The sequence below is a fragment of the Cyprinus carpio genome, chromosome B14, assembly GCF_018340385.1.
Source record: "Cyprinus carpio isolate SPL01 chromosome B14, ASM1834038v1, whole genome shotgun sequence".
Lineage (NCBI taxonomy): Eukaryota > Metazoa > Chordata > Actinopteri > Cypriniformes > Cyprinidae > Cyprinus > Cyprinus carpio.
In genome coordinates, this window is record NC_056610.1 from 13,429,535 (window position 1) to 13,442,009 (window position 12,475).

At 36.0% G+C, this 12,475-nt stretch overlaps 1 protein-coding gene and 1 non-coding gene across 4 annotated transcripts; one reads left to right on the forward strand and one right to left on the reverse strand.

Moving 5' to 3' along the window:
- Positions 1-1,367: 1,367 nt before the first annotated feature.
- On the reverse strand, positions 1,368-1,439 carry trnaa-ugc. The gene has a single exon. It is a non-coding gene; the product is annotated as a tRNA-Ala (tRNA).
- Positions 1,440-1,603: 164 nt separating this feature from the next.
- Positions 1,604-9,919, forward strand: LOC109102393 (SUMO-interacting motif-containing protein 1-like). 3 transcript variants are annotated; one of them, XM_019115746.2, is made up of 7 exons: positions 5,975-6,196; positions 6,296-6,459; positions 6,599-6,691; positions 8,882-9,013; positions 9,191-9,335; positions 9,434-9,518; positions 9,649-9,919. In XM_019115746.2, exons 1-7 carry the CDS (start codon positions 6,002-6,004, stop codon positions 9,870-9,872), a joined length of 1,038 nt encoding a protein of 345 aa, XP_018971291.2. In that variant the 5' UTR covers positions 5,975-6,001; the 3' UTR covers positions 9,873-9,919. The 3 variants fall into 3 exon arrangements, with proteins under 3 accessions (XP_042594088.1, XP_042594089.1, XP_018971291.2); XM_042738154.1 differs by lacking the exons at positions 9,191-9,335; positions 9,434-9,518; positions 9,649-9,919 and adding exons at positions 1,604-2,024; positions 3,833-5,098 and having other exon boundaries at positions 5,714-6,459; positions 8,882-8,939; XM_042738155.1 differs by lacking the exons at positions 6,599-6,691; positions 8,882-9,013; positions 9,191-9,335; positions 9,434-9,518; positions 9,649-9,919 and adding exons at positions 1,604-2,024; positions 3,833-5,098 and having other exon boundaries at positions 5,714-6,196; positions 6,296-6,437.
- The last annotated feature ends 2,556 nt before the right edge of the window (positions 9,920-12,475 follow it).

The following is a 12,475-nucleotide window of genomic DNA, read 5'->3' on the forward strand; positions in this document are numbered from 1 at the left end:
ACATTGGAATATTTAAACCTGCTTTTGCGCAGCCATTGATCCAGAGAGAGCAGCGATCATCATTTAAAGGGGTCATATGATGCGATTTTTCCTTTCTCTTTGGAGTGTTACAAGCTCTTGGTGCATAAAGAAGATCCGTGAAGTTCTAAAAAAAAAAAAAAAGACTAAAGTCTCAAATCCAAAGATTTATTCTTTATAAAAGTTAAGAGTCAACCACACCCTCCTAAAACATCTCGTTCTAACACACCCCCACATCTATGTCACTGTGTGGGAAGCTTTGCATAACACTGCCCAAATGTTCACGCAAAGAAAGAAGGTGTAACTTTTATTCTCGCTGTTGCCGCCGTCGCCATATTGTGGAGTTCCTTTCAGAACGATGAGCTTCGGAAAAATCTACGCGTTTCAGAAAGGCAGGGCATAGAGGAGCAACAATTATGTACAATATGTGGAAAATAATGTGTTTTTGAACCTTAAACTGCATAAACACATTGCATTACATCAAATACACAAAATAATGTCATTTTTAGCAACGTCATATGACCCCTTTAAAGGTTTATGTTTGAAACAACTTGACAAACAGTCTACACAGCAGGCTACATTTCTGTGTTGCAAACATTAAATAATAATGAAAGTATTGGGATAACAGTTTATAGTCCGGATATAGACTCCGATGTTGCAGCAGCCATGATCAGTGGGTCTTTGAAAGTATTGACACGCTGCAAATAATGATTGTATATGTTGCATTATGCCAGTAGTCATTCATTCAAGAGATTCATGAAATTCATTTGATGTCTGAATCAGTCATTCAAGAGATTCAAAACGAAAGAAGTCTTCATTTATTTATTTCAAATTATTATTCTTTTTTTTTTTTTTTTTTTTTACAAAATAAATCAAAACATATTAAATTAATACATATTTTAAAACATACTAAACATTAAAAATAATTAAACATTTAGTCAGAAACTCAAGTAAATTACATATTTTGTTTGGTTGTCTGTTTTGTTTTCAGAATTGTGGGAGAATCATAGCTTAAAAATACATCTGGCATCTAACTAATACCATTAGTACTGTTTCTAATAATAAAATTAGTTCTGCAACACACACACACACACACACACATATATATATATATATATATATAAATATATATAATCTAATACTCATTTGACAGTATACTTTACATATTGTCTCTTAAAATAAATTGCTTGTGATGTCCAGATAAATCTTTTGACAAATGAATAAATATGTAAATCTTATTTGACAGCGTAATATAGAAATCTACGTGACTTTCGACAAAAGTCAGTGTTATAATAAAAACATAACCGAAAAGCATTAAAAAAAAAAAAAATTTAAAAAAAGAAAAAAAGTGGAGATGCCGGGGATTGAACCCGGGGCCTCATACATGCAAAGCATGCGCTCTACCACTGAGCTACATCCCCATGTACAAATATACAAGACAAAACCAATTTGTCGATCAGGTCTGTATAATATGGCGCAGCAAAATACAGTTGAAAGCTCATGAACAGATGTATTGTTGCCTGGCGGTTATCTATGACTGTGTGCAGGATAACTAAAAGCATTTCGAGGCAAAAACGAATCGCTGTGGACCGTAAATCCACTAATCCAACAGACTTCCGCATTAACCGGCAGACATTTGACTTGCGGAAGTTCCTCCTTCGTAAACCAAAACATTTCCACCTATGTGACACTGATGTTGACATTTACCTACGGGATTATTTGTTTTCGTAGAGGCTTGTTTGAAAGCAGTAGCTAACAACAATAACTTCACGATTAATGTCCTCTCCTGGACGAACTATTTTTGTTGCTCAAGACATTTTTGTTGTTTGCGCTCTGTCAGCACAAACATGGCTAATGGGACAGGGTGAGGCAGGATTATGGAGGATATTATTTGTGTCAGCTCCGGCAGCGAAGACGACTCTGATCTAGAGGTCTTAAGCAGTTATAATGAAGAGAAAGAAGATGCAGTTCCGTTCATTCGAGCACAATGGCTGCCAGTCACACCTGTAAGTTTTTCCTACTTTTTCTTTTAGTTTTTTTTTTTCAGTATCAGACTCACAATGTTTTGCTTATTTTTTAGCCGCTTGAACTTTTATCAGTTCCTACCATAGACTGTATAAAAAGGTTCCTACACAGAACGTGAGGTTTACACATGCAACAAGCGTAAACGTCCACTTGTTTCCAACCGCACGTGGTTTTTGCTTTTTATACATGGCGCGCGAACCGTACGAGGAGACGTTGGCACGCGCACAGGTGACGTTATTTCGAGATATTTAAAAGAGATTAAATATTTTTTTATCACTTTACAGAGCACAACAACCTTCAAGAACACAAATAAAAATTTTATAAATATAATTTAAATACTTGCATACAAGTAAATTATATTTTATTGCATGGTAGGCCTGTATATATTTTAGATTTCATTTTCAGTTATTTTGAATATTACCAAAGCCTATTAACTTTAAGTTGTGTTAGAAATGAATACCAACCACGTACTGGTGAATATTTTAGTAAATTATTTTGAGTTTCTTTTGCTATTAGCCAGTTTCACAGGCAAGAGGCTACATACATTTAATTACGCGGCTCTCAGGAATAAACGATTCTGATTGGCCAATCGCGGTTTATCTGACTGCTCATCCGGGAAACCTCAGGCAGTGTTGCCAATTTAGCAATTTTGTTGCTAGATTCAACAACTTTTCAGAATACCCTAGCAACTTTTTTTTTTCTTCAAAAAGCACCTAGCAATAAATTTAGCTAGTTAAAAAAAGTTTTTGGCAACTTTTAGCAACTTTTCATCTAAATTACACAAAAAGAGGAAACCATTGAACAGCCAGCAAACTGTATAAAAAGCAACACATCAACCTGGATAGAGCTGGAGAAAGATGCCTAACAGTACAAACATGAAATGTGCATTAGGTTTCTAGTTCCAATTGGTCAATAATAAATGCACATTTATGATACAGCATGTTATTAGCTTGTATATGTAATTGTTGTTCTGTTAGGTACATTGTAATAAAAAATATGGGGAAAAACTGAAAAGGTACTAGTCATTTTCTGCCAGGATGTTATCCATTAAGTTGTAACCTTAAAAACACAAAATGCAATGTGAAATTTAAAACAGGTAAAGCACCTCTAAAAAATAAATACGGATTGTTCCTTCATATTAACAGTACACTGTGTACTATTTTTACACACTTTTGTGTAGCACACTAACTAACTACCAGTACACCGCTTAAAACTAAAATTGTTCAGAATGTGCAGTTTTACTAGTTTATAAGAAAATACATTAAATGTGTAACTGTTTAATTATTCAGTGTTGTAAAAAATCAGATCATAAAAATGTTACTTTAGACAATGACAAACTCATTTAGCAACTTTTAGCAACAAATCGAACTGCCTTTAGCAACTTCCACTGAAAATTAGTTGGCAACACTGGAAAACTGTGTTTCTCAGCTGAGCTCGCCTCATGTTTGTTCTCTTCATGGTCTGTGCAAGTAAGCTAATACAATTATTTGAACAATTTCATCAATGTTTAATATCTATGTATGTATTTATTTGCATACAAAGCGGTGTAATACCTAGGATAATGTGCAGCATTCAGCCATTGTTACAAAATAAGAAATCCTTCAAGGAGTCTTGGTAACCATTGTTATTATATTTAACTTTGATCTATTGTCTATTTGGTATCCGTTACATATTGGCTATTAGTCACCTGCTCTATAGTTATCAGTACTGGCATAAGCCATAGAAATGTCCATATCGATTACTTTTTCTTTTGGTTATACTTTCTTTATTCATTATTTGTTTGTCTCAGGTCCTCATCGATATCACAGGTCACAACTTCACCTTTCCATGGCGAAGGTGCTCAAGAAAAGATACATGCTCCTCCCTAGAAGTTATAGATCTGAGTGAAGATGATCCTCCTGATGATATTGATGTACAGAAACCATCTCAGACTTTGCCGTCAGTAGAAAGCAGAGACATGAAAGTGCATGTAACACCAGCATCTTTTGGAAAAGCTCAAGAATCACAATCTCAAACCAGCGTTGGCAAAGATGTGGCTAATTCAGGGTGTTTTGTAGGAAGCAGTGTGCAGTCTGTGGCCTCGAAGTCACTCAGTCAGGAGAACACTCTCACAGACGTGCTCCAAAGAACAGAAGATTATTCGCATCAGGACACAAATTGTAATTCAAGCTTGCCATCTGAGCAGCTGAGCTGGGATAAGTCTTTGGAGCATTGCAGGTCCAATGATAAAAGTGAAAATCTGTTTAAATATGAATCTGAAGTATTGAAGGACTCTATTGCAGATGTATCGCAGAACACTAAAGACATGCTGCTTAGTACACCAGCTGTCTGCAGCATAGAAGCAGACCAGGAAGACAATCTTGACTCACTGAAATGGGAAGACGCTGTTCTCTCTCCTAACAATCTTGACAGTCCATATTACTGTCCCAGTGAGGTTGATGCTTTTATATTCTCTGATTCATCCAATAAGTCTGAAGATAATAATCATCTGTTTACATACAACAGTCAACAGTCATTTCAAACTTCTGAGCTACCCTCTGCTACTCATACTGCATCAGTATCCAATGCACTTTCATTAAAAGAGGATGGTCAAACAATGAATATCAGCAAAAATGAGGACCTGCATACTCAGGTTCATCCCAAGCTTTCGTCCCCCTCCATACCTACCTCATCTAGGGCATCGCCCTCCTGGAGCCCTGAACTTTTGTCTAGACATAGTAAAGCCAACAGTCCCACATCCACAGAGATTCTTGCCAGTGACACAGCAGCACATTCCCCTGATCTGTCTACGCTGAGCTCACCAAGTAGCCTCCTCATTTCTCAGTCTTCCTCTCCAAACTTTCCAGAGAGAACAGAGCAAAAGAGAAATGATGCAGGATCTCTAGAAAGCCCTCCCATCAGTCTTTGGGAGACAAGCAGCGATGACGGCGATGAAAATGTGTTGGATTATGTGGAGTCAGATCTTTCTGAAAACAACACAGAAGATAGACAACATATCTGTCTGACTCAGTACAAAAAATTGAATCAGTGCATGAGTGGAATGGTTCCACACATGGTAAGATGTTTTGATATGCACATTGACTTTTAAATAGATTGATTTAAAGGGAAACCCTAAAATGCTCTCATCATTGACTCATGCAGTTCCAGATGTTTGTTCTTTAGATGAACAGAAACAAGATGTTTAGAAAAAGAAGCCATGTGAAACTCAAGTGAGAAGAAATGCGTTTTCCAGCATGCATACATCGGTTCTTATGCAAAACTAATGTTTCACTTAGAAGACATTAATTCATCAACTGAGGTAGTGTAGATTATCATTGTGTTCACTATGTTTGGTTTTTGCATTGTTAACTTCAGGGGTCTCATATGGACAGATGTTTTAATATTTTGAAAGTCTTCAAGTTCATCTGAAGGGAAAAGGTCATATACATCTGGAACGGCATGAGGATGAGTAAATGAATTAAATTTTTTGGTGGAGTATCTGTTTAATAGACAAAATATTGATAATGTGGTTGTCTTCAAATTGTTATACATAGTGATACAGTTTTTTGTGTTTACTTCGGCCCTTTGGACCAAAACCTGTCTCACCCTGAACATGTCATAACATTTGTGAATATCCTACAATATCCATAGCAAAATAGATTTCAGTCAGTCATTTTACTGTTTTTAACAGGATGACGATGAGGAAGATGAACACTATGGTCCCGCTGAGCCTCTATGCCGTCAGAGCCTTAGCTTGGTCTACAGCACCATTGAGGAGAATTACCCAGAAGGCACTCTTCAGCTGCTCTTTGACTTTATTCAGCCTCGGTATTACCCACCGGTGGATATTACAAGACATCTGCTCAGGGGGATACTCTTAAACCCACAAAGCCCTGATGTTTTTGTTGTAGAGGCCTATAACCTATTGATGAAGACTCAGAGGTGAGTGTAATCACAGCTGTAGCTACTTGGCTGGAGTATGAACAATTTAAGTTTTCATGAAAAAGTCAAGTGTAAATCAGAAATGTCGCTTGGTAAGTTGTGCATGTGTGTAGAACTTACTATTCATGATAACTTTTATAAGTTGTTTGTTTTGTCTGATAAGTACCACCCTGTGGATGCTTCAACAGTCCCATGGGATTGGGAACTGATGAAGTCAGTTATGACGGAACAGGTAGACACATATTAAAATAGCATCAAGTGATATTAAAAATATAATGATGAAATGCTTTTATTTTTTCAACGTTCCATGCTTTATTATCCCTGTCTTAAGGATGACACTAGTAAGTTGCGGACGGAGGTCCAGTACCTGCTCCTGCAATACGTGTTGCAGGTTTTAGAAGATGATTTTCATTTTAAACTCAGGAGTCAGTGTCTTCATCAGTCTGTTGCAAAGAAGATGCTTTCATGTGGCAATGAAACAATTGGGCAAGTCAAGTGAGTTACACCCACTATTGCTGGAGCTTTTTTATTTAAGCTGAAAATTTGCAATTGGTTTTTTATTTGGCACAATATTATTTATGTAATAATTATTTCATTTAATACATGTTATTATATTTGTAATTATTGTTCTTAGGGATATAATAAGTTGGTTGATGAATGCTGCAAAGGAGTCCGTGAACCTCTCAAAAGATGTGGAATATCCAAAGAAAGAGGACAACTATCTTAAGTAAATGAAGTGATATAAGGTTTTTTTTTTATCATTATACAGTCGTGGCCGAAAGTTTTGAGAATTACATAAATATTAGTTTTCAAAAAGTTTGCTGCTAAACTGCTTTTAGATCTTTGTTTCAGTTGTTTCTGTGATGTACTGAAATATAATTACAAGCACTTCAAACCTTTCAAAGGCTTTTATCGACAATTACATGACATTTATGCAAAGAGTCAGTATTTGCAGTGTTGGCCCTTCTTTTTCAGGACCTCTGCAATTCGACTGGGCATGCTCTCAATCAACTTCTGGGCCAAATCCTGACTGATAGCAACCCATTCTTTCATAATAACTTCTTGGAGTTTGTCAGAATTAGTGGGTTTTTGTTTGTCCACCCGCCTCTTAACCATTGACCACAAGTTCTCAATGGGATTAAGATCTGGGGAGTTTCCAGGCCATGGACCCAAAATTTCAACATTCTGGTCCCCGAGCCACTTAGTTATCACTTTTGCCTTATGGCACGGTGCTCCATCGTGCTGGAAAATGCATTGTTCTTCACCAAACTGTTGTTGGAAGAAATTGCTGTTGGAGGGTGTTTTGGTACCATTCTTTATTCATGGCTGTGTTTTTGGGCATAATTGTGACTGAGCCCACTCCCTTGGATGAGAAGCAACCCCACACATGAATGGTGTCAGGATGCTTTACTGTTGGCATGACACAGGACTGATGGTAGCACTCACCTTTTCTTCTCCGGACAAGCCTTTTTCCAGATGCCCCAAACAGTCGGAAAGGGCTTCATCTGAGAATATGACTTTGCCCCAGTCCTCAGCAGTCCATTCACTATACTTTCTACAGAAGATCAATCTGTCCCTGATGTTTTTTTTGGAGAGAAGTGGCTTCTTTGATGCCCTTCTTGACACCAGGCCATCTTCCAAAAGTCTTGGCCTCACTGTGCGTGCAGATGCGCTCACACCTGCCTGCTGCCATTCCTGAGCAAGCTATGCACTAGTGGCACTCCGATCCCGCAGCTGAATCCTCTTTAGGAGACGATCCTGGCGCTTGCTGGACTTTCTTGGACGCCCTGAAGCCTTCTTTACAAGAATTGAACCTCTTTCCTTGAAGTTCTTGATGAACCTATAAATTGTTGATTTAGGTGCAATCTTAGTAGCCACAATATCCTTGCCTGTGAAGCCATTTTTATGCACCGCAATGATGGCTGCACGTGTTTCTTTGCAGGTCACCATGGTTAACAATGGAAGAACAATGATTTCAAGCATCACCCTCCTTTTAACATGTCAAGTCTGCCATTCTAACCCAATCAGCCTGACATAATGATCTCCAGCCTTGTGCTCGTCAACATTCTCACCTGAGTTAAGATGATTACTGAAATGATCTCAGCAGGTCCTTTAATGACAGCAATGAAATGCAGTGGAAAGGTTTTTTTGGGATTAAGTTAATTTTCTCGGCAAAGAAGGACTATGCAATTCATCTGATCACTCTTCATAACATTCTGGAGTATATGCAAATTGCTATTATAAAAACTTAAGCAGCAACTTTTCCAATTTCTAATATTTATGTAATTCTCAAAACTTTTGGCCACGACTGTACACTACAGTTTAAAAGTTTGGAGTCTTAATTAATTGGAAAATTAATACTGTTATTTAGCAAGAATGCATTAACATTTTCAATGTTACAAAAATATTTATATTCTTAAATAAATGTTGTTCTTTATAATAATCAAAGAATCCTGAAAAAGACGATCATATTAGCACATAAATATTAAGTGGCAAAAAAACTTTCATGATTGCTAATATTTAAGAAATGTTTCCCGAGCAGAAAATCAGCATGTTAGAATGATTTCTGAAGGATCGTGTGATATTGAAGCCTTGAATAATAGCTGTGAATAAAAGTCAGTGTTGCCATTACAGGATTTAAATTTGAACATATTAACATTAACATTTTAGAAAAATATTAAAATATAAACAGGATTTTCTTTATTGTGATGATATTTTTAACTCTTCCTGTTTTACTGTATCTTTGATCAATTGAATGCAGACTTGATGAGCATGAAAAAATCTTAAGGGCTCCAAAAATTAAACGGTAGTATAACATAACATTTCTGAAATATTTTTGCCGTGCAATGACAGTCTGTGAAAAACAGTTTGGATTGTTCTTTCTTTCTTTGCTAAATATAGACTTCATTTGTTACAGGATTGTATTATCTCTTCAGAGGATGTTAACATTGGCCCTGGAGGTGGACAAGAACCCCACTTACAATTCAGAAAAGATTTCAGTAGAACTCTTCAGTTGTCTTAACACAATGCATTCTTGCAGGCAGATAAGGTAAAAAGAAAAAAAAGAGAATCAGTATAATCAGTGCTTGCACTGTTTTACATATTGCAATCCTTAGAGCTTTATTGAATGTTCTCTAAATGAAGAGGATTTGCTGCTGTTTGTATTGTAACAGTGCATTCATGTACATTTCTAATTATGCTTTTTTTTTCTTGTTGTGTGTGCTAGACTTTTATTGTTGAGGACTCTGGATAGCAAGCTGCTGAGATGCGAGCTGTTGAAGATGTTGCTGGATGAGACTTGTTCTCAGCCCGTGTCTCTAAACTTGCTGCTATACTACCTCAAAAGCTCCACACTGGCCTCAGACCCCTCTGTAAAGTGTCATTGCACTATTTTATTACAAATTAACATTTTGCATTCTTATTCTACATAACAGCTGAACTCATATGCTCTTCCTGCATGGTGTGCCAGGATGGAGCAGAGAAGTGGAGGAAATGGGATGAACTCCTTCAGCTTCTGTGGATGCTAATGCTCAGTTATGAAGAAGTTGTGACAGGTAGCAAACAAGTTCTAACACAGCTTTTTTTTAGACATATCATAATAAGACATAACAAAGAAGACAAGTAATCAAATAAGGTTAACATTGTAGTTTTTAATTGACCTTACTTACAACCTTTGTTCCCCAGGTCATCTACGCTGCCCCATCACAAAGCGTTTTGATAAAAGAGATGCTCCGATCTGGACACAGGAAGATCGGGTGAAATGCTCAGCAGTGCAAGAGGCAAAAGCCGCCTTCCTGTCACGTGCAGCGGATGACATCGGCCATGCTCTTCCCGTGGAAATGCAGGATTTACTATCCCAACTACAACAACACATAACTGACATGCCCAGTGTTACTTCAAGTCATTAAACCTTTTATAATAGCTTTGTTTTGACAGTTTTTTGTTTTAAATAAATTATTTTTTTCTCATACAATTTGTGTGTTTGTTTACTACGCAAACAAATCTAGAGCAGTTATTAGTAGTAGTAGTATTATGCTCTCTCCATCTAAATTCATCTCAATTACATATCCAGTGTTACTTTAAGTCACTAAACATACACACATATAATATACACACATATATGTATATAATATATATATATATATATTATATATATATATATATATTTGTGGCAGACAAAAATAATAGTCTTACAGTAAAATAATAGTCTTAACAAAAATAGTATCCTGGACCCGGACACTGCTATACACTGCAAAATATATCAAAATATATTCAAACACAAATTCCCGGTTATGCAACCTTCACTGGGAATTGCTTTTAAACATTGCATTAAAACATGAGTCGCAAACTATATCAGTGTGGGATTTTTGTTAGACAATTTGCTTGTATTTATTCCTGTGCAACTGCTTCTAAAATTTTCAAGAAGTTGTGTGGCATTTCATTTAGGAATAAAATAATGAAAGCTTTATATGGTTTTGTGTATAGAAAATAATAGTTCGCCCAAATTATGGGTACCCAAATCATAATTTATTTAATCCCTTTACAGTAAGAAAATTAGGAGTTTATTTATTTACTTATACACTTCAGTGTTGTTAATTATTAAATTAATGGCAAAATGATAGCTCAAAGCTGCATCACAACCTCAATACTAGAACAGTAATTTCCTGCACATTCAGTACAAATGATCTCTTGCATAAAAACAAATATAAAAATTTATAAAATTGAAAAATCACATTACATCAGTTTGGTTTAAGAACATGTTGTTTCCAAAACTTATTAGACAACATCAGGAATGAATTGGTAGGATAAGAATGACTGTCTCTCAAATCCTAAAAAGCTGCATACCTAGACAATATTTCTGAGCACCAGAGGTGCGTTCTGTGTAGGTGGCTCACTAGAGGTTGAGACATGAACAGCATGATATGGGCACATGGACCCTTGTTTTGTATGGAAGCAGATTAGACTCAATAATAATTCACGTAGAAGACACGATGCATACATGCCTATACCAATTCACATGCATGAAACCCAATTCATGTGCTCAAAAAAATTTGTATTCACAAAACACAATTCACGTGCACAAAATAAGAATATAAATTCGTAAAATACTTTTCACAAATGCAAAACAATTCACAGATGTACAACTGTAAATGTCACGAGTTCATTACAGACTGTGAATGTGTGAATCGACTGTGAATGCTTTGAACACAGATAGTGTTGCTAAAAATGCAGCTGTCTGGTGTTAGCCACAAATGTCCTGTATATTGGCCTAAATGAAGAAAGAATTCTGCTCATTGCCCTGTTTTCATTCAGAAATGCTGGGTGGCCAATGTTTAGCTCCCACTAAGCGCTGACCCTGCCCTCATCATCATCATAGCTTTATATAAAGATGAATAGACCTCACAAGAACTCAGTGTTTGAATAACAGTGTGTTTGTACTTACCATTTGTGCAGCAGGATGCAAAAACATTTGATTAATTAACTTTTCACATAACGTATTAAATGTATTTATCATTTGGCCATGAAATTTACTTTAAAAGAATGCTAAAGACTCTAAATGGGACACTATACTAGCAGTGTAAATTCAGTGTAAATTAGATTTGAATACCCTTTGACTGAAGAACTTCTAGCACAGTGTCAAACTGGTATCGAGCCAATCTCAGCTGTAGTTGTGCTGCATTTGTTCTCATAATTGTCAATTCTTATTTCATGTTACAGGCATATTAGGCCTACAATTAATCATGGTCAAGTCATTTCATAGACATTTAATTCCCAAAATATTCAGAAAAATTTAATAAACTTAAATAAATCTTATACAGCATCGGTCACAACTGACTTGTTTTAAATGTTTTAATTCTGACACAAAACCAGAACAATAACAAGAACATTTAACAATGCATAACAAATCTTTCCGCCTTAAAGTCATAGGGTATACTATTCTAAATGAAATGTAGTAATAATGCTTAAAAAAATCTGTTGAAACTGTCAAAATGGATGGGTTGCAACATGACTGTTTTGAAAGAGTTACAGTTCCAAATGAAACTTCTAGATTGATATCACCTCATAACTTGTTGTAAGGGGATGAATTAGGAACAGCAGGGTCACGGGTGTCTCTGCAATTTGTACATCATCAGCCTCACAATTCTGAAATAAACAGTGTTTGCAGCATATACTGTACAAACTAAAAAGAAATGTACATGGTTTCCAATGTGTGCATGTTATTACATGCATCATCATCAGCTGAATGCGTTTCATCGCAAGACTTGATACACAAGCTCTGCTGTGACAGCTCTTATGTCCTAAATAAACAAAAACTGCTTGAAAAATATCCCAAAACTATATTTCATATATTTTCATTTATTTACATCAGTCAAAACCTTATTTTATGAATTTAATATCTTAATGTGGTATGGCATCCACGTGAATAATAATTATTTATTAAATAAACATAAGAATCGATCAATATTAAATCATAACACACTCTGGACTAAACAGCAGCCGCTGATTACAC

Excerpts from the sequence above, each read along its gene's own strand:
- LOC109102393 (XM_042738154.1), top strand. The coding sequence starts at position 1,896 with ATGGAGGATATTATTTGTGTCAGCTCCGGCAGCGAAGACGACTCTGAT. Across the intron at positions 2,025-3,832 it reads AATGGCTGCCAGTCACACCT|GTCCTCATCGATATCACAGG; the intron begins GTAAGTTTTTCC and ends TGTTTGTCTCAG. Across the intron at positions 5,099-5,713 it reads GTGGAATGGTTCCACACATG|GATGACGATGAGGAAGATGA; the intron begins GTAAGATGTTTT and ends TGTTTTTAACAG.